At 51.0% G+C, this 23,549-nt stretch overlaps 1 protein-coding gene and 1 pseudogene across 1 annotated transcript; both read left to right on the top strand.

Moving 5' to 3' along the window:
* Positions 1–6: 6 nt before the first annotated feature.
* On the top strand, positions 7–13,031 carry LOC114485502 (minor histocompatibility antigen H13-like; annotated as a pseudogene).
* On the top strand, positions 12,967–23,114 carry LOC114485503 (minor histocompatibility antigen H13). The gene is made up of 5 exons (XM_028487044.2): positions 12,967–13,062; positions 19,627–19,715; positions 21,372–21,457; positions 21,550–21,675; positions 22,515–23,114. Exons 2-5 carry the CDS (start codon positions 19,634–19,636, stop codon positions 22,578–22,580), a joined length of 360 nt encoding a protein of 119 aa, XP_028342845.1. The 5' UTR covers positions 12,967–13,062; positions 19,627–19,633; the 3' UTR covers positions 22,581–23,114.
* The last annotated feature ends 435 nt before the right edge of the window (positions 23,115–23,549 follow it).

Here is a 23,549-nt window from a genome sequence, read left to right as displayed (position 1 = left end):
CCCCGAGTACAGCCTTGCCATGGACTCAGCCCTCAGCGACCCGCATAACGGCAGTGTCGAGGCAGGCGGCCAAACCAACGGCACGACGCGGCCGCCTTCCACGCCCGAGGGCATCGCGCTGGCCTATGGCAGCCTCCTGCTCATGGCGCTGCTACCCATCTTCTTCGGCGCCCTGCGCTCCGTGCGCTGCGCTCGCGGCAAGGTAGGGTCAGCGGCAAAGCCGGGCGCTGTCCACCTCCCACCCTGACACGGCTGGCACGGACCCTTCCCCCGCCCGCCCTGGACGGGACAGACACCTCCTCTGCCTGCACACTGACCCTTCCCAGCATTGCTCACCACCGCATCCCCAACCCGGGCCCACATCCCCGGGCTGACCTTAGGTGCCCCAGGATCTGGGCACCGATCCGCGAACCAGGTACTGACACCTTTCTCAAATAGCGGTTTCCACCCCCGTTCGGACCTTGACACATCCCTCCCTCTGTGCACCATGCTGGAAGCACTGTCGGCCGACCCTGACACTGTGATTCGGGTACTAATTGTTTTGAGCCTGCTGGACCCAGCCAGACCAGCCTCACCCTCTGCTCTGGCTGCTCATCCCATCTGGGACAGTCACCCCATCCCAGGCTCCGGGTCAACATCCGTCCATATCTTATGGGGCACTGGTTCTGACTCCTCCTGAATGATACAACCTCTTGTCATTCCTCACCCTAACCCAGGGCAAATTCTGGCACCCAGGCTCATCCCTAGACTCTGACACCTGTCCAGCTGGAATCTGTGACCGGTAGAGTGCTCTCCTAGAACCCCCAGATCAAGCCTTTGCCCCACCTAAAAAAAAAAAAAAAAAAAAAAAAAAACAGGAATATTAGCTCCTGGAACCCCCAGCTGAGCTCCTAGTTTTTTGCATCACTTTCTGGAACCAATTCCGGTCAGCCAACTCCTCAGGACCTGGCACTTTGGTGCCTCTCTTTTTAACCAGCCATAGACCCTTGGTTCGCTGGTTTCCTCTCCCTGACTACACCCAAGCTCAGACCTGTCCGAGCCTGAGCCCAGACCCTATTCCTAACCCCTAACCCTAACCCTGTTCCCACCCCAGACCCTACCTCAAAGTAGCTCTTCTCCTCATGCCCCTTAAGACAGTCTTTCCACCAAATTGGGCTTGCCTGCTGAGTAACTGAGCTGCTGTAGGCCTCTCTTGTGAGACTGGGCCAGAGTTCATCCCTGTCCTTCAACATCTGTCCCATTGGATACCTAAGAGGACCCCAGGGCCTTCCACCTTCTGACTTCCTCTCTGTCACCCTTCTTCCCTATATTAAGCCCTCTCTAGCCCGTTGCACCAGTGGCTTCTCACTTCCTGGCAGCCTCTCCCATCATCCTCCACCACCTCCTGATCTTCAGCTCCCTGCTGCTCCTCCCCCACCCAGACCTGAAGTTGAACCTTAGCGGAAGCCGTCGTGCCCAAAGAGGGCAGACCCGTAGAGGAGCTGCCACTTTTGAAACTGCTCACGCCCAGGTTCTCAAAACATTACCCAACTTGAGCAGTGGCCGAGGCCTGGCACCTTCCTTTCTCAAGATCAGAGAACTTGAGACTGGTTCCCTCTGTGGTCAGATGCAAAGGGGATTGGTCATGCAGGGCTTAGGTGGCCCCATTTTCCTTACTATTCTGCCTCTTCTAAGCAGAGTTCTGGTGGCTTTCGTCCTTCCTACCTTTGCCTTTCGGGCAAACACTTGGTACAGGGGGATGTTCTGAAATAGATCAGGACAAAGAAGGTGAAGGGCAGCAAGGAGTGAGCTGGGCACTTGATGTGAGGAGCTCCCTATACTGAGTAATTCTCCTTGGCACCATCTACACATGGATTAGTAATCTCTTCAGAAAACACCTTCCAGACAACAGAATTTCCTGAACCTCCACTGTTGTCCAGGGCAGATGGATGCTGCAAAGATGAGTGGGTCGGAGCCCTGTCACCAAGGAGTTTAGGTGTCTGGATGCGAGAGGAATAACTAGATCTGTGATTGTAGTACAGGTAGTGCTGCAGGCTTTAGGGAGAAAGATTGAGCACACCTGGGGCAGGGCAGGGTGGCTTTGTGCTGGAGGTGGGCTGGAGCCTTGATGTAGAGGTCGAATTTTCCCCCAGAAGACATTCCAGGCAGAGGAAACCAGGAAAGCAGTTGTACGAGGCAGTTTAGGTGATGGTGGAAGGTCTGGAGTGGTTGGAGCAGAGGGTAGGGATAGCAGAGAGCTTTAGATCTACTGAAGCATCTAAATACCTCTCCCCAGCATCTCCGGCAAGATAGGGGGGCTGGAAGACTGTGCATGGAATTGCAAACAGCCTGACCCTTAATAGCCTCCCACCACCAGTAACCAAGGTATTCTAAAGTTTACGAGCCTTCGCCCTCTGATTCACCCAGCAACTGAGTGAGACAGGCAGAGCCAGTTTTATTAACACCATTGTACAGAGAAACTGAGAGTCAAAGAAATGACTTCTCTGCCAATTAGGGGCAGAACCAGGTGTCCCTGGTCCTAGTCCGGGGCTCTCTTCTTGACGCAGGTGCCTCTAAAGACCCATACAAGTGGCCTAGGGAGAGGACAGGCCAAACGACTCCCTTTTTCTACCCTGAGTTGTTTCCCTAGTCATTTGGCAAGGAGAGAAAAGTTAGCTTGGGGGCCCAGGAATTTTGATTTCCCACTAGTGTTAGACCCCCCACAGCCAGCTGAGAGGGCATGTGAGGACAGAATTCTCCCTGGGGGCAAGTTGTCTATGACAGGCAGGGCGAGTTGTGAAATCATGGGAGGAGAAGTCCAGGAGTGTGTTGGGAAGAAGTAGCCATGGCCAGAGCCATCTGAGAGCAGTGCCCATTCCTGTCAGAGACCTCTGTTCCCAGAAGGGAGCAAATCCCAGCAACAGCTACTCATCCTTGCTTCAAAGGCCTTTGGCCTATAACTCAGAGGAGCCCCTCAGCCAGCTGGACTGGGTTCCTGCTCTGGGCTGGGTACCAGGGGTGCCAAGACAAAGAAGGCCAAGCCCTCCCCTCACAGAGCGCAGTCACCAAGGAGAAACAGCTGTGTGACCGACCAGCCGACTGCTAGAGGTGGCAGCAGTGATCTTTGGCAGGTGGATGAGAGCTCAGCAAGCAGGACAGGAGGAGAGGGAGGCGTAGGCCCACAGGTGTTTTCCAGGAGGCAGTGAGCAGTTTGATGTGAGCCCAGTACAGGTACTCGGGTGATGTAACAGGAAGATGCTCTGGGATCCTGCGGCCCTTCTGAGGTACAGAATCCTGAGGGCAACGCACCAGTTAATCTTCATAGTTACTACATGTTTGTATTTGTAAAAATTCAAGCAACGCAGAAGTATAAAGGAAAAGCCCCCCGCAGTACCACTTCCGTGAAAGTAACCCAGTTAGCTGTTCCGTGTGCCATCTTCCAGACCTTTTTCTGTATACATACAAACATGTATGTGCCTGTGTGTATATACAGATGTAAATTTATTTTTATAAAAGTGGGTTTTTGCAGTACATAATTGCTCCGAAACTTGATTCTTTTTTTTTTCCTTAACAATACGTCTTGGTCATTTTCCTATGTCAGTACACGTAGATGTACCTTGTTGTTTTACGGCGGGGAGGGTAGGTCACGCACACCCAAGGTGTAGAATTCCAAAGGTACAGGGGGACAAAGTGAAATCTACCTCCCACCCCAGCTGCCCAGTTTCCCTCCCCCGAGGCAGCCCGTTACCTGTTTCTTGGCTATCCATCGAGAGCATCTGTGCCTTTACAAATAAATAAGCATATGCTTTCCCCCCATTTTTTGCTACATAACTGTTACATTTTGTTATAGATACACTCTTTTTTACACCTTGCTGTTTTCACCACTTATATGTTGGAGATCTAATATGTCAGTACACATGGCACAGTTGTGTTCTTTAACAGCTGTGTGGTGTCCACCTGTATCCCCCAGCCATGATTCTCAAAATGTAATCCCAGGACCAGCAGCATCAGTATCGCCTGGGAACTTGTTAGAAACGCAAATCTGTTCACAAGCCCTCCTGGCGATTCTGATGCGAGCCCAACAGTAAGGGCCCCTGATCTGGAGTCCTCCACTGGTCAGTTAGGTGTGTCAATCTTCTACTATCGCAAACAATGCTGAAATTAACCTCCTTATACATTTGTTTCTTTACACTTTTCTGTGTATTTGTAGGATAAGTTCCTTGAAATCGATTTGCTGGGTCAAAGGCTCTGTGCATGTTAGATTTAGATGGATTTTACCAAATTATCCACCATAGAGGTTGTACCAGTTTATACTCCCACCCGCAGTAACCTCAGTTCTTGTTTGATGGCTGCTCGGTAGTCCATTCTCCAGAGGTTTCTGAGCTGTTGTGGGATGCGATCAGGTCCTTCAGAAAGAGCTCCTGATAGGGGAGGTGACAGGCAGGAAGGGGGCTGGTGAGGTGGTGCTAGTGGAGACTGCAGTAGGGGCAAAGGGCTGGGGTGGGGGGTAGTTCAGGAGGTGCTCAGGTGAGTGAGTGCACGTGGCAGTGAGGAGAGGAGACCCTGGGGTAACAGAATGGCCCACGAATTCCAGATCCTTTGTAGGGCATGGCCTGGGAGCAGAACTCCCAGAGCTCCAGCTGAGCCAACGACTTGAGCGAGCCATATTCCCTCGCTGCTTTTGCTTCCGCCCTGATAACTGAGCATGCAGAATGTCACTGGAAGCTGAATTTATTTCTGCTCTTTGTGTCAGTTCCCAACCCCCCCCCACCGCCCCCAAGTATGTTTTGCATTTCAGGAGCCATTGCATTTGCATAAGAACGTCTAGTTTAAAAATCGAAATTGAATCAGTGGAGAATCCTGACAACTTTTTGTATTTTTCCAACTACAAAGATTCTGTTGCCTTCAGGATTCTGTTCCTCAGAAAGGTCGCAGGCTCCTTGAGCATCTTGTCACAACTTTCCAGCAGAAATTTCCCGATAGAAAAGGTAGAGGACGTCTGGGGGTAATAGCCAAGAGTTTGGGCTCTGGAACCAGACTGCCTCAGTGGGAATCCTGGCTCTGCCACTCGTCAGCTGTGTGACCTTAAAGCAAGTTATGTCACCTCTCTGAGCCTCAGTTTCTTCATCTGTAAAGTGGAGCTGTTAAAAGTACCTGCTTCCTGGGGTTACTGTGAGGATGAAATCATGTAAAGCACCTAGAACAGTGCTTGGCACCTAGAAAGCTCTCAGTAAGTGTTATCCGTGTTACTGTCATCATTGGTCAGATTTCAAGTCTCCCGTTCTGACTCAACATTGCACGTGGGATATTTCTAATAGTCACCCACAGAGGAGACCAGATTTCTCTGTGTGATGGAGCATCTGTCCAGCCTGGTTTGTCATCGAATACTATTAAGCCTCTTCCCGCCCAGGATCCTGGGCTGAAAAGACTATGTGGAAATGAGTGGTAACACTGGTTTGTAGGTGAAGCCAGAGTCCGTGAATGTTTTCATACCATGTGCCCTGCCTGCATCTACAGGTCCCTCTGCCTGGTAAGCGCGTCCCTTCCTCGTACACAAAGCAAACTCCTCAACTTAGTCAGCGTTTATCTGGCTCCTACTACATACCAGCCCCTGTGCTTGGCCTTCAAGGCCTTGCTTAAGTGATATCTGCTCTAACCACCTCTGACACTCCCTTGCTTCCTTGCGAAAGTAGTGTCCTGTCTGCTTTCTCATGATTCCCTTATACATAAGAATAATACAAATAGTTTATACAACTTGTGGGAAGCTCAAGGCACAACACAAGTACTTCCAGTGCTGTGGGGGAAAAAAAAAATCATCAAATCCTGGCACCCCGTTTTACAGCTGAGGAAAATTGAGGCTCTGAGAAGGAAGATAACTTCCCCAAGGTCCCAAACCTGGAAAGAAGCAGAGCTGGGAGTGCAGCTGGGCCTGCTGACATCAGAGCCCTCCCTCCACCACTGGGCACTCATGCCATGTACCACCGCAGTATGCGTGTCTCTGTTATGTCACATGTCACACTATGCGGTGATACTCTTGTTTACATGTCAAGGTCTTGGCCTACCTGCCTGTGAACTCTTTATGGGCAGGAGCTCTTTATTTTTGTGCCCACCCTGCTGCTACACAGGAAATATAATGATTTTATGGAGGTACACAGAGAGGGTGATGAATTTGCCCAGACCCCACAGCACAGTGCTGCCAAAAGCAGAAACCAAGGCCTGGGAGAGAAGAGGGAAGGAAGATGACCCTGCCTCTCCATGTCACTGTTGCTCACCCACTGCCACCCCACTCCCAGCAAAGCTGCCAGAGAGTGACTCACACAGAGCTACCTGGTCCCTCCACAAGGGCGGGTCTCCCTTCAGCCCTGTGCCTGGGCCGCCTCAGCCATGCATATGTTGGGGTTTGGTTAAGGGCCTCCCCGCTTGACTAAAAAACATTTTTAATATAAATTTAAACCAGAATTATACTGCTATGATGGATTTTCATTCGAAAGTCTTTTGTCATGAATTCTATGGAGCTGACTTAATTTTCTATGTTGCACTGTTACTCTATTTCCAATTTTTTCTCCATTTTGATAATAGTGAAATGATTTTGATTGCCTTCAGTTGTTTTTCGTGTAAATATTTATCCTCCATCAGCTCTTTACCTAGGTCACATTCTTGCCAACTATTGCATCTGCCATTGTGAATTTAATCGTGGCTTTTACCCTGACCAGATTCCGTTTTCGCAGTCACACTTCTTGAGTTTGAGTTTTGTCCAGATTTGCTTCTCCTTGCAGTTGGTGTCTTCCCATACTCGGTTTTAGCCATTGTTAAGTTTTGTGTGTTGTTGGTTTATTTCCACTCATAATATTCACTGCCTACTGGATAAAAGACTGATCATATTTACATCTCAGCTAATCCATAAGAAAACTGGAGGTAGTCCTCACGAGGCCCAGAACTGCTCTCTTGTCACCAGTGTCCAGGGTTTTCTCTTTCAGTTATTATGTACCCACTGCCTCTGCCACATGTGCCCTGGGTCCTCCCAGGACTGTCCCTGTTGGAGTCCAGGTCTCCTCAATAGCAAGACGATGGGATCAGAGCATCCTGCCACAGGTTGGGTGGTCCGCAGCCCGGGCAGAGGGGACAGCACTTGCAAAGCCCTGAGTCAGGAGAACGTGGGGACCCCTGAGGCACCTCAGTGATGGCAGGAGGGGAAGGAGATGAACGAGCTGTTGGGGCACCAAATTCCCGCCAGCATCCAGCCCTCAGAGGCCAGAAGCACTCCCCGCACTCAGCAGGGCCTTTCTTCTCTCGTCTAGAATGCCTCAGACATGCCCGAGACCATCACCAGCCGGGACGCTGCCCGGTTCCCCATCATCGCCAGCTGCACACTCTTGGGGCTCTACCTCTTTTTCAAAGTAAGTCCTTTGTCCCCTGTTGTAGCATTTGGTTTGAATAACTTTATTTGATTTTGTTTTGTTTTTCCCATCACAGGAGACATGCATGTTCATTTATAGAAAATAAAGAGCAGGAAAAATAACAATTTACCCTTAGGCCCACTACCCAGAGACCCCACTGTGATGTCGGGGGCCCCTTCCCACCAGTCTTTATTTCCCTTCTTCGAGGAGCTTTCTGTTTTGTTTTCCTGATACTGGTTTGGTTTCATTGTACTCTTCGTATTGGGGTGGGGTATAGCTATGTCTCGGACATACCTCTACCATACTAATTGCTTTTTTTTTTTTAATTTATCGAGGTTTATTTTCCCAATAAAAGTTACACAGGCTCAGTGTTGAAAACCTGGAAAACACAGAAAAGTAAAAAGGGGAAAACAGCAACCATCCAAAACCCCCCTGCCAGAGACAGTCACAGAGTCCCTTTGGAGGTGTGTCCTTCCTCTGCTTTTCCCTGTGCATGGTTCCTCCATAGCTGTGAACATGTGGTGTATTCAGTCCTGTAGCTGCTTTTCTCACTTCACATTAATTACATCGTGAGCATTTTCTCATGTAACTGCAAACTCTCAAAACTTTTTTTTTAATATAACGTGTACTGTTTTTTATAAAAGTAATATATGCAGAAAACTTAAAGAGAGGGAAAAATACACAGAGGTAATCACTATTAACGTTTTGGCATATCTCCTTTCAGGCTTTTCATAATCGTATTTTTAACCTAATTATAATCATTTTATAACTAATTTTTTTTAATAATACATTACAAGCACTTTTTTCCTGGTCATTGAAAATTCCTCAAGGGTAACTTTTTTTTTTTTTTCCCCCGGCCACGTTGCTCGGCACACGGGATCTGAGTTCCCCGACCAGGGATCGAACCCGTGCCCCTTGCAGTGGAAGCTCAGAGTCCTAACCACGGGACCACCAGGGAAATCCCTCCTCAGGGATAACTTTTAATTCACATTTTAAAAATACATGTACATGGTTTAAAAAATTTTTTTTTCAATCTAAGGGAAGGTGCAAATGAGCTGTAATCCTCTCCCCAACGTCGTTTCTTGTGACTCATTCTATTACGCATAGATCTACATTTATGTAAAAATTTTAAAACAAATATATGTATCGAACATATGGTTCTTACCAGGGAGATACTTTTGTATCAGCACAGTCAGAGCTACCTCATTTTTTGTAACAGCTGCTTGTGGTTGTGTTTCGTGGATGTGCCCCTGAGGGGCATTCAGTGGTGGGATGTCCCAGCACTGCTGCCATGAGCGCCCTCATGTAAGTATCTTGGCAAGTATATCTGCGGTAGCATTACCAGATCAAACAGCATCTGGAATAGTTGGTGCCAAATCCGTCTGATTGTACCAATTTACAGTCCCTCCAGCAGTTACAAGTGTGCTGGCTTCACTGTGCTCCCACCTACACTGACTCGCATCAAAATTCTTTATTTTTACCGGTCTGTGAGTGAGTCAGAAACATAATTTTTAACGCCTGCTTCCTGTTCCATCACTCCCTCGTTATTGGATCAGAACTGCTCTTCTTAATGATTTTAGAATATCCCCACAAGCAGATACACCCCGACTGACTTCTAGCATCCCCCTCACTTTAAACAGAAAATATCGTTCTGATTTTTACTCTTAAAAGTAAGAGTGCGTCAAATAACGTTAGGTATTCACCGATTTTTTTTTTTTTCCTGGACCTCGGGAGGAGAGGTGAATTTATCACATGCTTTGGTTCACAGCACACTGGCATCGGCCCATGCCAGGCCCCCCTCCTTGTTTCCTTCACCACCTTCACCCTGATGCCCATCTCCATTTGCCACCTTCATTTCCCTTCACCGGAGGCACCTGCCCTAATACGTTTGATTTGTGTCCTTGGATGTGTGTCTTTTTATAAAATATATGGTGTTAATGTATCTGTGTGTATTTAGTGAGAGTCTAGTTTCCATAAGTAGAACTGTGTTCCTTTTCCTCTCCCCTGTGCTCTTGAGATCTCTCTGTGGCTGTGTACACATCTAGCTCATTGCCTCCGACTTGGCTTTTGGCAGATATTTCTCGAGTCTCTGCTCTGCTAAGTGCTAGGAATATACGCCCAGGCCTTCGCTTCAGGACCATCTAACATTTTTAGTATTTAGGATTCTCTCCTTAGGCTAGATTCCCCAGAAAGGACTTACTGGCAGCAGAGGGTGTGAACATTTTTATTTAAGGCTCCGGACGCCTGTTGCTCAGCCTGTCCTCCTCTCCAGGCAGGTAAGCCCCAGCCTGCCTTGTGCCAGAGGACACAGCATACCTCCTCCCAAGTCACCAGAGTGTCCTTGTTGAGATGTCTGAAAGGCAGCTGCCTGGATAACACGGCCACCAGATCCCTCCCAGACTCCAGACTGACCGCTGGTTGTGGTTTGCTTAACAGTGGCTCTCACTCTGCCCCTTTCCTCCTCCTTTCCCGGTTGGGGCACTGGAGTTTGTTGCAGTTCTCAAAATCATAAAATTTACCTCATCCCACCTCATTTAAACCTGATTGCTTTGAGGCAGCTTGTAAAAATTAAATCCAACAGCATAAGAAAAATAATAAAGGAAGAAACTGGGGTCAAGGAGAAAAAAATAGGAAAAGACAGTGAAGCTTTGGGTGAGGACCATAACCCAGACCTCATGCCCTAAAGTCTAAAGACTTGTACTCTTGCCAGAAGTGCCTCTGGCACAGGCGTGACTCTGATTTTCTAGCAGCCAAAGCACAAAGGAAGTGAGACCCGATTCACGGTCCACACAGTCAAGCCGACCAGAAGCAAAGGTGTGGCCAGAGAGAAGTTTCTCCCCAGGGCCCACGTTGAAAGAACACTATGTGAGAGGACACCATGTCTTCACGGGTAAACACGGTCCACACGCCTGGGTGGGTAGGGGCATTCACACCGTAGCCGCTGATGTGCTCATCCATTCGGTCATTCTACAAACACACACCAGATCCTGTGCTGGGGACACTGCGGTGAGAAAAACAGCTGGCCCACCCCTGCCCTCAAGGAGCTTCTTGTTAAGTGGTGGAGACAGACACCAGTCAAGCAGTCACACAGATAAATGCGAAGAGACGGTCCTAGAAGGTGGCGTGAAGGCGGGGTCTGTAGCACCAGAAGAGCACAGAAGAATCTGCTCCTGCCCGCGCCCCCGTCTCAGACAGCAGCACCTCAGCCACCTCACTGCTCTGCCGAAAACCCTAGAAGGGTTCCTCCCTCCTCTGAGCACGCAGCCCTCGGCACAGCCCGCTTCGCTAGTCCAGAGCTGATCGGGGATCTGACCCCGCCTCACCACATCCCTCCTGCCCCCCAGCCCAGGGCACCATCCTCCTGGATGCAGCTCGCTCCTCGCTGGACTGTCGGCCTTGACTTTTGCCCTGTGGAGTCTGCCTTCCACACAGCAGCAGAGGGATCCTCTCAGGCTGTCAGATCAGATCACAGCCTTGCCCTCAACCCTGCAGTACTGGCCTGTCTTACCCAGACGAAGCTAAAGCCTTTTTCACGGTCCATCTCCCTCCTACCTTCCCAGCCTCGTTCCCTGACGCTCTCCTTCCTACCTTGGCTCCTGGCCACAGGCCCTCACCGTCCCCTGCACACGTGAACGCATGCCCACATCAGGACCTTTGCACTCACCCTTCCCTCCACCTCAAAGGCTCCTCTCCCAGGTATCCTCACAGCCGCTCCCTTACTTCGTTAAGGGCTCTACTCCTAAATGAAGTCAGTGTCGGAGGCTTTCCCAGGCCACCTGTCTGATGCGTCCCCCTCCCTGGCCTCCTTGCCCTGCTTTGCTTTTCTTCTTAGCGCCCATCTCCACCGGACAGTGTACTGCATGTTCATCACTTGAGGTTCTCCCTCACTGGCACATGAACTCCATGAGAGCAGGGACTTCTCTGCCTATTCCAGTGCTGAGCACGACGCACTGCACGTAGCAGACAGTCGGTAAACACGAGCTGAATTAACGGAGGTCACGTCAAGGAAAACTGCTTGGAAGCCTGGGTGAGGAGAGGAGAGCGTCCTGGGCAGCAGAGAGGCATGTACATGGGCTGCCCGTGGGTGGGAATGTGGCACAACAAGGCCAGTGTGGCCGCAGCACGGAGACGAGAGGAGCGGCTGAGGAGGCCTGTGGTGGTCACCACGAGAGCATGAGAGGCCAAGGGGAGGATCGAGGGGCTCCGACAGGTTTAAACAGGTCCCTACTTGAGAGTGGCCAGTGGCCCCAGACCCCACACCACAGCACATTATTCCCTCCCAGTTGGAAAGCCTCACGATAACAAATTAGAAGACGATGCAGGGCTTCCCTGGTGGCGCAGTGGTTAAGAATCCGCCTGCTTGGCCTTCCCTGGTGGCGCGGTGGTTGAGAGTCCGCCTGCCGATGCAGGGGATACGGGTTCGTGCCCCGGTCTGGGAGGATCCCACATGCCGCGGAGCGGCTGGGCCCGTGAGCCATGGCCGCTGGGCCTGTGCGTCCGGAGGCTGTGCTCCGCAGCGGGAGAGGCCACAGCAGTGAGAAGCCCGCGTACTGCAAAAAAAAAAAAAAAAAAAAAAGAATCCACCTGCCAATGCAGGGGACACAGGTTTGAGCCCTGGTCCGGGAAGATCCCACATGCCATGGAGCAGCTAAGCCCACGTGCCACAACTGCTGAGCCTGCACTCTAGATTCCGTGAGCCACAACTGTTGAGCCTGTGTGCCACAACTACTGAAGCCCGTGCGCCTAGAGCCCGTGCTCCACAACGAGAAGCCACCGCAACGAGAAGCCCGTGCACCACAACGCAACAAAGAGTAGCCCCCACTCGCCGCAACTAGAGAAAGCCCACACGCAGCAACAAAGACCCAACATGGCCAAAAATAAATAAAGATAAATTTATGAAAGAAAAGACAGTGCAGCAACCGTGGAGCCATATGGCACAGCCTGCCTGAAGTCCAGAATTAACAACATGTGACCACTGGCTTTAGCCCTGTGAGAGACAACATTCCTTGGGTTCACCTAACAATAACAGGACCAAGAAGCAGCTGTGAGGGCCTGCCATCAGAGCTTCAGAATCACTGTGGGAGGGGTCGTCCAGAAGAGCATGGAGAATGAAACATAACTCATAACTGGGTGGCCGCTGTAGGGGGCTCCCTAGATTTTTGAGCAGAGAGAAGGAAGCTTGGAAGAGTGCATTCTGAGGCTCTCTTGGGACTCTGAACTTCAGACTCCCCTCCCCCATGCAGGGCCTTCAACACGCACACAATATTGCCTGTCTGCAAATAATGGAGCCACCAAGCGCAAACCTACAGACTCCTTTGGGAGGTGCATCTGAGAGCTTGAAGTTCCTTCCCTTTTTCCCGTTGCCATAGAAACTAGAAGGTCCCCCAGTACCATTTGAGAGTCTTTCTGACACCATTCCCCAACTCCAGAAGAGAAGCGTGTACTCTGGTTTCCTCATAGCCACTGGCAACCCTGACTTCCTGTTTCTCTTTGTATTTCTGCCTCAGATATTCTCCCAGGAGTACATCAACCTCTTGCTGTCCATGTATTTCTTCGTGCTGGGAATCCTGGCCCTGTCCCACACCATCAGGTCAGAAGGCATCTCTGCGACATTTGAAGCAGCTTTCTCAAGAGCAAGTACAGGGTCTCGGATGAGAACATGACCTTTGGCGTCATTCAGAGCCAGGTTTGAATCCTGGCTGTAAAATCCAAGGGAATCTTTCCCCTGTGTTATACCGTGGGTGACCTAGAACAAGAACCATAACCTCTCTGGGCCACAGTTTCTTTACAAGGAATGGTAAGAATATCCAGTGGGTATTTCCCACCATGGTTGTTGGGAAAGTTATTTGTGAACAGTAATGTCATGGTAGTTGTCACAGTACTGAGAAGAGTGATGCCATTGCCACCTGCGAGGTGTCATAGTTGCTGCACATGCACTAAGCTGGCCTCTCACACGTGGTCTCAGCTCATAAGAGAGCGAGGCAGTATCGAGAGAAGTTAGGAGCACAGGCTCTGGAATTTCACTATCTGACTTTGAATCCAGACTCTGCCACTTAATAGCCCTGTGACTTTGGGCAGTTTACTTAATCTCTCTGGGCTCAATTTCCTCACCTGAACCTGAAGAAAACTGATAGTACCTTCCTTATGGGTCATGTGGAAAGCTTTTAGCACAGTATCTGGCACTCAGTGTGTTCAATAAGTGTTAGCCGTTGTTGTTGTTGTTATTATTATTATTATTATTATTATTATCTGTTACATTCAGAAACTGAAGCTCAGAGAGGTTAAGAAATTTGCTAGGACAACACAGCTGATAAGCAGCAGAGCCAAGATTCAAACCTAAGTTTCTGTGGCCCCAGAGCCCATCCTCTTTTCACTGCCACCCTGCTCAGATTGCCACATGCTGTGTCAGTTCAGTGGGGATGAAGGGTCTAAGCCACTGGTCCTCAGGTGGGGCTGCTTACCAAGTGGGAGTTGTGCCCCCAGCACAACCCCTCTCTGTGACTACAAAAGCATCCCAATCTTATTTCCATCTGGTCTCTTGAGGAGGTACAGCCTCGGGCTGAGAACCACAGAGGTGGTCAGCAGACCAGGAAAAGTTTCCAGAAGGCAGGAACACAACTGGGACTCAACTCCGAAGGGTAGGAAACCCGGAAGAGGGTGTAGGAGGGAGATGCCAGGCCAGGAGCTGGAAGGTCTGTGCACATTGACAGTGCAGGCCGGGGCTTCCCTGGTGGCACAGTGGTTGAGAATCCGCCTGCCGATGCCGGGGACACGGGTTCGTGCCCCAGTCCGGGAAGATCCCACATGCCACGGAGCGGCTGGGCCCGTGAGCCATGGCCGCTGAGCCTGCACGTCCGGAGCCTGTGCTCCGCAACGGGAGAGGCCACAGCAGTGAGAGACCCGTGTACCACAAAAAAAAAAAAAAAGACAGTGCAGGCGGGATCTTCCCAGAACAGTCAGAGAGAAAGAGCAGGATCCTCGAGGAAGCGTGGAGGGCCAGGGGGAGTTTGGCCTCGTTCCCCTAAGCAGGACCCTGGAAGTCAGGAGCATAGGCTCAAAAGGCATATGGCCCTGGAACCAAGGCTCTATTATTTGTGCAAGTTACTCAAGCTCTCCTAGCATCAGTTTCTTCACCTATAAATTGGAGATGTTGCGAGTACCTCCTTGTAGGGGCGTGGGAAGGATCAAGCGAGCACGTCTGTGACATGCCCAGAGCAAGTGCCAAGCGCACTGAGAGTTGAGCGGCTGGCCCGAATTCACACAGCTGGGACCGAGTTCAGTGTTGTCTCCAACTACACCTACCTTCACCCACAAGGCCTTGTTCTAGCGCCCCCCGCCCTCCCGCCAATCCCGCCATCCTTTTAGGGTGAAAACCCAGAGAGCCTGACTGACCGGGACCCAGCAAGATAGTGGCAGACCCAGTCACCCTTCCTCAAAGGACAGACCTCTCCTTTCCTGGTGGACCCGTGTGGGAGCAGTCACTTCCCATGCTGGTTTGGATCCCCCCAATTCTAGCCCGTCTCCCCCCACCCCCCAGCATCTACAAGAGCCTTGAGACCCCAGTCCTCCCCACAGCCCAGCCACCACCTCAGAGTGCAAGAACCCAGTATATTTTGTTCAGCCATGTGCTGAGGAGTTGATTATTTCACTTTATCTCAACAATCCTACGATCAATACGAGCAGGGTATTTTGAGCCTGTGTCATTTTGACACCAGAGACCTTTTTTTCCCTTTTAGAATAGTAACTGAGGAACATTGTCCCAAATTTCCCATGGATTAACCAAGAAACAGTTGTCTGTCTTTTAACCAATTCATAATTTTTACTGTTAGAAATTATCAAAGAAAATAGAACCAAAGCAACTAAAACTGCACATGGTAAAATTTGTTAGTGACTAAAAATTAACAGAAGAATCATTTTCTTGATAAGATTTAGAGCACACAGTTTGGCCTGGGAAGATTAGACCTTATGAAAATAATGGGTGGCCATGGGCATAAAGGGTACTCACCATTCAGGGTCTGAGCTATCCTCTGAAAAAAATTGATAACGGGCTAAAAGCTGGGATGAAAGGAATCATTACTGTGAAATGTACATGGAAAAGAACTGAATCCGATGAAAATAATTTTAGTAGAAGAGGGGAAGGGCATAGTTTAATCATGCTATTTAGGTAGTTGATCTAAGAGTTAAATTTACTTTTCTTCAATCAAATTGAATTTTCTTAAATATTTTCTCAAAGAAGTCTACAGTGTTGTTAGAATTTTGATGAATTGTTTATATGTATCCACAAACTCAGTCAGACCTGCCTCAGGATCCAAACAAGGTCTAAAGATTCAAGACAGGAAAATTGAGGCTCAGAGAGCTTCGTAGCTGCTAGGAGCAGAGTGAGATTTTGAGCCCAGGTCTGTCTAACTCCACGGCCAGGTATTCTTTCCGGTCTGGCAAAAGTGAGGGGGAGAGAGAACTTAAAGACAGGGACCTGGGCACCCTCTCTGGTGGACCTGTGGTCTCCCGAGGACTGGCAGAGGAGAGGCCTGCTGAGAGGCTGTAGAAGCTGAGCCCGGAGCTGGGTAGCCCAGGCAGAGACGCTCATGGGATTCCTTCCACTTCCCCCAGCCACCTCAAGCCTCCCTGGAAAGATAGCACAGCTTGAGGTTTTGGAGGAAGGCAAGGGCTCACAGCCTATCTTCACCTTGTACGGTCACCAAGACTCAAGCCCATGCCAATATCCTTCCTGCCAAGGGAACCACAGCTTATTTTTATCACCTCTTGAATTCATATCCCATCCAGATGACCTTTAGAGGAAAAGGTTCATGAGACCAAAATCTGCCACCCCAGGGGGGCGAGGCCACATCACCTGTTTCACTGACCCTTGCCTTCACCCCCAGGGGAGAAGGGCACCAGGATGTGATTTCCCAGCAGGAAGCAGTGACCTTTAGGCTTGGCATGAGCCATCGAGGGCCGGAAGGAGTCTCTGCCTGCTACAAAAGCCCGCCTTCATAGGTGTTCCGCAAGCGTTTACTAGCTGCCTCCCAGGCCCCAAGCCTGGCGTGAGTGTAGTGAAGGCGATAAGTCGGGACCCCTGCCCTCAAGGCAGGCTCACACCAGCCAGGTTGCTTGACTCTTACCATGTGTTACCCAGCAGCCCCTCTTTTCTCGAGATAACAAAGACATCAGTCTAGAGACTTCCTACTTGGAGTTGAAGCTGCAGTTAAGCTTACAGGGTGCCAAGCATTCGTATAATCCTCTTAATATCCCTATGAGAAAGATATTGTTATAGTGCTCCAAATGAGGAAACAGTTGCACAGAACAGTTAAGTAACTTTGCCAAGGTCACACAGCTCAGTGGCAGGGCCAGGCGTTGAACCCAGGAAGCCTGGCTCCGGAGTCCATACTCTTTTTTTTTTTTTTTTTTTTTTTTTTTTTCTGTGTGTGTAGTCCATACTCTTAACCACTGCATTCTGCTGGTTGAGCTCCTAAGGCAGGTGCCAGGCTGGAGTGAAGGGCTTAGTGCCTCAGGCCTTCTCTCTGCCTCTGCACACACCCTCTGGCTTCAAACTCCCTAAAAGTGATTCAGAAAACTGAGCTGAAAGTAGCTTCCAGCCTCATCCATCCCAGCTGCTGCCTCCCACCTGCTCAGAGCCCATTTGTAGAAACCCACTCCCAATTGCATCCTTGTGTTGACCATGTCTCCACATAATCACGAAGCCCTCTCATCATTCACACCACAGCCCTGCAGACTGGGAGGGATTGGCTGTTGGACAAGTGGGGAAACTGAGGCCCAGAGATGGTTCTTAATCCATATTTTCTTTCTCCAAGCCCCAGGGTCTTGGACACCTCCCTTTTCCCTGCCTTTACCACTGTGCCCTGGGTACCACTCGGCCTGGGTCCATTTTCCTACAGCTGGGAGCACCATTCTGGATTTGCCTACCCCATCAGTCATTGTTGGTCTGATCTGGTATTGCCACATGCTTTCAAGCTCAGGCTCTGGACAAGTGCCAGCGATGATGGACACTCACAGTTCTTGTGACCCCTGTTGAGGATCCAGTGCTGGGCTAAACTTCTCCCCACCTTCTCTCCTACCTTCACAGCAACCCTTTGAGTCAGGTGGTATTATCCCCACATATAACCAAGGAGACTGAGCCACTAAAGTGGCTTGCTCAGGGCCTCACGTGGCAGAGCATGTGTCGGGGCTGGGCCCCGCAAGCTTGTGTCCACTCCACGATGCTGCCGCACCAGGCTGAGCAGAAGCCCCTGGTTTTCTGTTCCTGCTCTGAAGGTGATCCAGAAAAGAAAGTCTCTGCTCCCTGCCTGGCCAGGAAGTGGACCATGCTGAGTAATCAGAGAGAATGCTTCCAGAGACAAGGCCAAGCCCGTCGTGAGCAACAGAGGCCTCACGGAAGGAGTGAATGTGAGGTTGCTCCCACCCAAGGGGCTGTGATTCATCTAGCTGATCAAGTCCGGCTGAGTTTAAAAATCCCAGGCCTGACAGGTCATGGAGTGGGGTGTCCATCAGGTCATCTGACTTAATAGGTCTGGAAGGGAGTCCAGGAATATGCATTCTTTTTTTTCCCCATATTTAATTCCTTTTATTTGGACTACAAAGCTGACACCATGCTTATTATTGAAGTAAGAGGTGCAGGTAACAATAATTCACATTATACTGTTTATGCTTTATCTGTGTTGGCATAGTTTATATAATATTTAAGGGATCACCTAGAAGGAATTGCCTCATGTCAACATAGCTAAGTGTTCTGGGAAACTGAAAATTAAAGGAAATAGTTAAATCCCCTCAAACCAGAATATTGTACTTTGTAGTCAACTCCAGCTGGCTCTGGGTCTGCTAACTGCTAGAGAGAGAGAGGAGTGTGCTAGATTTTTATGGGGTTTAAAAAACTTTAAAATAGTTTAACAGGCTACCTTTGAAAGAGTGATTGGATGGACATTTTAATGGAAAGTCTCTAATAGCCTCAAAATGCAAAGGAATGCTGCAGCTTTGATATGCCACATTGAACACATCTGAATGGCTTTGGGAATAAACAGAGACTTCTGAGGAATTGGGACAAGGGGTTTATCTTTCCGTTCCTAGAGTCAAAAGGAGAATTCATGGGACTTCTCTGGTGGCGCAGTGGTTAAGAGTCCACCTGCCAATGCAGGGGACACGGGTTTGAGCCCTGGTCCTGGAAGATCCCACATGCCGCGGAGCAACTAAGCCCGTGTGCCACAACTACTGAGCCTGCGCTCCAGAGCCCGCAAGCCACAACTACTGAGCCTGTGTGCCACAACTACTGAAGCCTGCACGCCTAGAGACCGTGCTCCGCAACAAGAGAAGCCACCACAATGAGAAGCCCACGCACCGCAACAAAGAGTAGCCCCCACTTGTCGCAACTAAAGAAAAAGCCCACGTGCAGCAACGAAGACCCAGCACAGCCAGAAATAAATTAATAAATGAATTTGTTTTTTAAAGAAAACAAAAAGCAATTCATGCTTCCTCACCCATCTACCTCTCTGCCTCCAGCCCAGGAGAGAGGGCTGCAGATCTTCTTTCCCTCTGTGGGCCTGGCCATGGTTGGCGCATCCTCTGCTTTACTCTGGACCAGGCCAGGTCAGCTGCCTCTGGCTGGGCGGGGAGCCGGCAAGGAGAAAGTGGTTTATCTAGGACCATCTGAGGTTAATGAGCCCCTCTCAGCTGCTAGCCTTCCAGCCTCCTAAGCAGTATGGGGCCCAGGCATGCTCACCCTCTAAGGAGTCAGATCTCACCCCAGGCTACTGGTTGGCACCTCATTTCAGCTCTGCCATCTGCCTAGACTCAGTGGGTCTCCTTCAAGAATGAGGACTTGCCCTACTCAGGCTTGAGCCAGAATATGCATTCTTGACAAGGGACTCTGATACAGATGGTACATAAACTAGACTTTGGAATCCATTGCTCTCCTAAAAACTGTGTTTTATGTAAGGTCTGCCTCTGCTTTGTGTTTCTTGGGTGATAACTAGGAGGCAGTATGGAAGCACTAGGAGTCCAGAGACCTACGTTCAGGTCTCAGCTCAGATATTGACTTCCTATGTGACCTGGGCAGTCACTTGCCCTCTGAGGGCCTCTGTTTCCACATCTGTACAATGGGCACAATAACACCTACCTCTCAGGGCAGCTGTGAGGCTGTTGGGAGATAACAGCTTGTAAACAGATGCCTGGGGGAGGGCATCAGTGACTGTTGCCCATGGGGGCTCTGTTTGCCAACCTGCTTTGTCTTTCCTTCCAGCCCCTTCATGAATAAGTTTTTTCCAGCCAACTTCCCAAATCGACAGTACCAGCTGCTCTTCACCCAGGGCTCTGGGGAGAACAAGGAAGGTGAGTGCTGCCCACTTTCCCCTGCTTTGGGTGTCTTCCTCCACCCCCGCCTGTGTCCCTCCAATACTGGGACTCCCCGGTACAGCGAGTGATGGAAAAGGGGGACTCTGGGATCACATCCCAGCTCTTCCGCTGGGTGCACACCGTTACCTCTCTGAGCCTTGAGTGGTTTTGTTGGGGTTTTTTTGTTTTAGTTTTTTTTTCATCTGTAAAATGAACATCATAATCTAGTACCTCCCTTATAGGTATGTAGTTAGGACTGTGAGTAAGTGATGAGTAGAAAGCATTCAGCACACCGCCTGGCTCATAGTAAACAGTAAACAGTTGGCTCTCGTGGCTGTTTTTATCATGTCAGTTTTTAGTGTGATTATTCCCCACCTAAGATTTGAAAGGGGAGTTCCGTGGCTTTCGAAAAAATGAAAACCGCAGGGAATTGGGGAAAGCCTGGGTCACGTGGGTTAGTTAGGTTGTGGGTTCTACTGCTGTGACAGGATTATCAACGGCTTGGCCAGATGGAAGGTATTTCTTGTGTCAAAGTCTGAGCTTGTGAATGTCGCACTTGTGAATGTGCCTAGCATGTTCTGCCTTGTCCCTGGAGAGCAGCGATTTTATATGCAGATCCTGGAGAGCAGGATTCCTTTGTGCATTTCTGGGCATCTGTGGCCAGTCAGTGACTGTTGAGTTTTTTCACCTGTCTTGTGCTCTGCGGCACTCGGGGGCCCGCGAGTCCAGAATAGCGCACCATTGCTCCACAGGCCCTCCCGAAGGAAGGAGAGACAACTGTGTCACGGGCCTATTTAGCTAAAGGGAAGCTAGAAAATGTGGCCGAGAGCTAGTTGGCCTCGTGTCCAGGTAAAAATCATCAGGTATTGTTAGCACAAAGGAGAGAACAACAACTGGGGCCAAGCAGCAGTCTGCTACAGTCTGGAATCTGAAAGGAAATGCTGTGCTCTGTGACCCTGGGCAAGCTCCACCGCCTCTCTGGGCTTCCTTAGTAGGACACTTGGAGGTGGTGGAGAAGGGGTCTAACATCAGGACGTCTACCACAGGCTCCCCACCAGAACAGCCTGGGGGCCTCCCGCCTGCTGCTTCTCCAGGCCTCCCTCTCTTACCTTCCTCCTCCTGTGCTGCTGACACAGTGCTGCCAGCAAGCTTCTTGATTCCTTTGTTGGCACAGTAGAAAGATTCCTGAATGAACTGGGACCTTGTGAAAGCCTTGGGCTCAGTGCAGTCAGCACTGATTGAGCACCCACTGTGTGCAGGCTCCATGCTGAGCGCTGTGTACGGGCCGTCTCACCTGCTCCCCACAGCAGTCCTATCAGGGAGGTGCTGTGATCCCCTTTTTACAGATGAGGAAACTGAAGCTCAGAGAGGGAACTGCCTTCCCCGAGGCCGCCCAGCTACAAGCGCAGAGCCCGTGCTTCCAGCACCACAAGCCACCTCCCACTGACCCTGTGTCAGGCCGGGGTGCTCTCTGGGCCTCCATTCCCTCCTCTAGGAAGTTGGAGGGACTGGGTGGGGGGGGGCTCCAGTGAGCACCCCCGACCTGTGGATCTCTGACAGAGCCCACAGCCATGCCCTCCTCCGTCCAGGGGCTGACAGGTGGGAGGGGCAGCCCCGCCCCGGGGAGTGGACTTACCCGGCCTCTCTGCCCAGAGATCATCAACTATGAGTTTGACACCAAGGACCTGGTGTGCCTGGGCCTGAGCAGCATCGTTGGCGTCTGGTACCTGCTGAGGAAGGTAAGTAGCCAGGGCCCGGGGCAGTGTGGGGGGAAGCGCCTGAGGGGCAGGGTGGGGGCAGGAGAGCTGGTCTCACTCGCATCTTTCCCCAGCACTGGATTGCCAACAACCTCTTCGGCCTGGCCTTCTCCCTTAATGGGGTGGAGCTCCTGCACCTGAACAACGTCAGCACCGGCTGCATCCTGCTGGGCGGGCTCTTCATCTACGATGTGTTCTGGGTGAGTTGGGCAGGGACACAAAGGATGTCTGGCTACCGGGCCCCCTCGCCTCCTCCTCCCCTGTCTCTGGCCCAAGCAGCGGTCGTCTGATAGAGGGAAGCTGCCCTGACCTGGAAGTAAGACCCCAGGTCTTACTTACCCCAGGTCCTTTCTGGGCCCAGTGCCCTCAGCTGTGGAATGGATGAGAGAGCAGAGTCCTCACTTGCTGAGAGCCCACCCTATGCCCAGTGCCTTCCAGCCACCCTCTCTTCCTCATGGTGGCCCCAGCAGGGGTACTGCTTATCCTGTGTCTCTCCGGCAAGCGAGCTGAGGCTCAGAGACGTTGAGGCAGGTGTGGTTAAAGCAGGTGAGTGGACGCTGGTGAGCAAGGCACCGACTGTGAGGACGTAGGCTGCGTGCCAGCCCTGGGCTAAGAGACCTGCCACGCTCACTCTGAGGGGCCCCACTGAGGGATCGAGGGCAGCCTGACTCAGGCACCCTTTCCCTGGCCTCAGGCAGCCTCTTCTCCCCTTAAGAGTGTGGTGCTGGAGGACTTTCTCTCTTGGGAGGGGCAGACCCCTGAACTAACATAGGATGCCTGGCCGGGGCCATCAGCGGCCCTTTACCAACTCCTTGGAATTGCCCCTCGTTGCTACCTAGAACAAGGAGCCCCGTGAAGTGTCCACATGGCCAGTGTCGGTGGCCACTTCATCTCAACTTCACATCTGCTCTGGAGCCCTTCCTGGCTCCCTGCCCCTTTCCCGCCCGTCTCAGGCAGCAGCACATTGAGAAGCCCAAGCACAGCCATTCCTTCCCACCCAGCCCTCACCTCCCTCCAGACTCCTCTCTCCTCCTTCTAGGTATTTGGCACCAATGTGATGGTGACAGTGGCCAAGTCCTTTGAGGCACCAATAAAATGTAAGTGACCACCCCACCATGGGGAGCCCGTCTGCCCCCACCCTGGTGGCCCATCCCCTCGTGGTCCCTGTTTTGGTCCGTACCCTCCCTTAGCTCTTCCTCCTCCAAGCTTCCCTGTGTCTCCAGCCTGGTTTCCTTCTCCCCTTTGATTCGTCCACTGTGTTCCTGCACAGCCATCCTCCTCCCAGGCCCTGGCCTCCGGCCGTCTGGTCACAATGCATGGCTCTGTGGTACGAGCTGGAATGGGGGCAAGCACAGAGAGGGGTGTCTAACGCAGCCTGTGCAGGGCAGGCAGGGGCCTCCAGAGGAGGATATCCCCCACGCCAAGACCTGGAGCCCCCTCCCTGGATCCCTTTGGCACATAAATATCAGGTGCTGTCTGCCCCATGCCTCTCACACTGCCCTGATTGTGTTCTTCAGTGTATCCATTGTTATAAATATTAGAAAGCCTACCTACAAGCATCTGTAAAGAATGTGGAGACTTCCTTGGCGGTCCAATGGTTAAGACTCCACACTTCCACTGCAGGGGAAGCGGGTTCAATCCCTGGTCAGGGAACTAAGATCCTGCATGCCGTGCTGCATGGCAAAAAAAAAAAAAAGTGGAAATGTTGTTATTTCACACTGCAGCAAGCCCAGTGGCAGAGCATCTAGAGTTGGGTTTCTGACCCTCAGTGGCGTTGCCAAGAGCCAAGGTCACCTCAGCCCTCCACCCCACCATTCTCAGCATGTTCAGGGGCAGAAAGGGGGAACTTTATGTCTCTCTTTCATCAGAGAGGGATGTTTTTCCCCAAATCCCCCCTGTAGCCTCTCTCACATTTCACTGGCCAGAATTGGGTCACAGGCCCAATTCTGTCATTCATCATCAAGGGGGATGGGAAAAGCATGGTGAGCTTGGAGTTTAAGCCTTAGACTAATCAAGAATCACCTCCTGGCATCACAAGACCCAAAAGGAGGAACGGAATCAGTCAGACATGATG

The sequence above is a fragment of the Physeter macrocephalus genome, unplaced genomic scaffold (assembly GCF_002837175.3).
Source record: "Physeter macrocephalus isolate SW-GA unplaced genomic scaffold, ASM283717v5 random_1271, whole genome shotgun sequence".
Classification (NCBI taxonomy): domain Eukaryota; kingdom Metazoa; phylum Chordata; class Mammalia; order Artiodactyla; family Physeteridae; genus Physeter; species Physeter macrocephalus.
Note: the sequence above shows the minus strand (reverse complement) of the source record. Positions and strands in the feature narration are given on the sequence as shown.

Bases quoted from the DNA above. Each gene is read 5' to 3' on its own strand.
- LOC114485503 (XM_028487044.2), top strand. From the start codon at position 19,634: ATGAATAAGTTTTTTCCAGCCAACTTCCCAAATCGACAGTACCAGCTG. The intron at 19,716-21,371 runs GTGAGTGCTGCC...CTCTCTGCCCAG, and splicing joins CTCTGGGGAGAACAAGGAAG to AGATCATCAACTATGAGTTT. The intron at 21,676-22,514 runs GTGAGTTGGGCA...TCCTCCTTCTAG, and splicing joins TCATCTACGATGTGTTCTGG to GTATTTGGCACCAATGTGAT.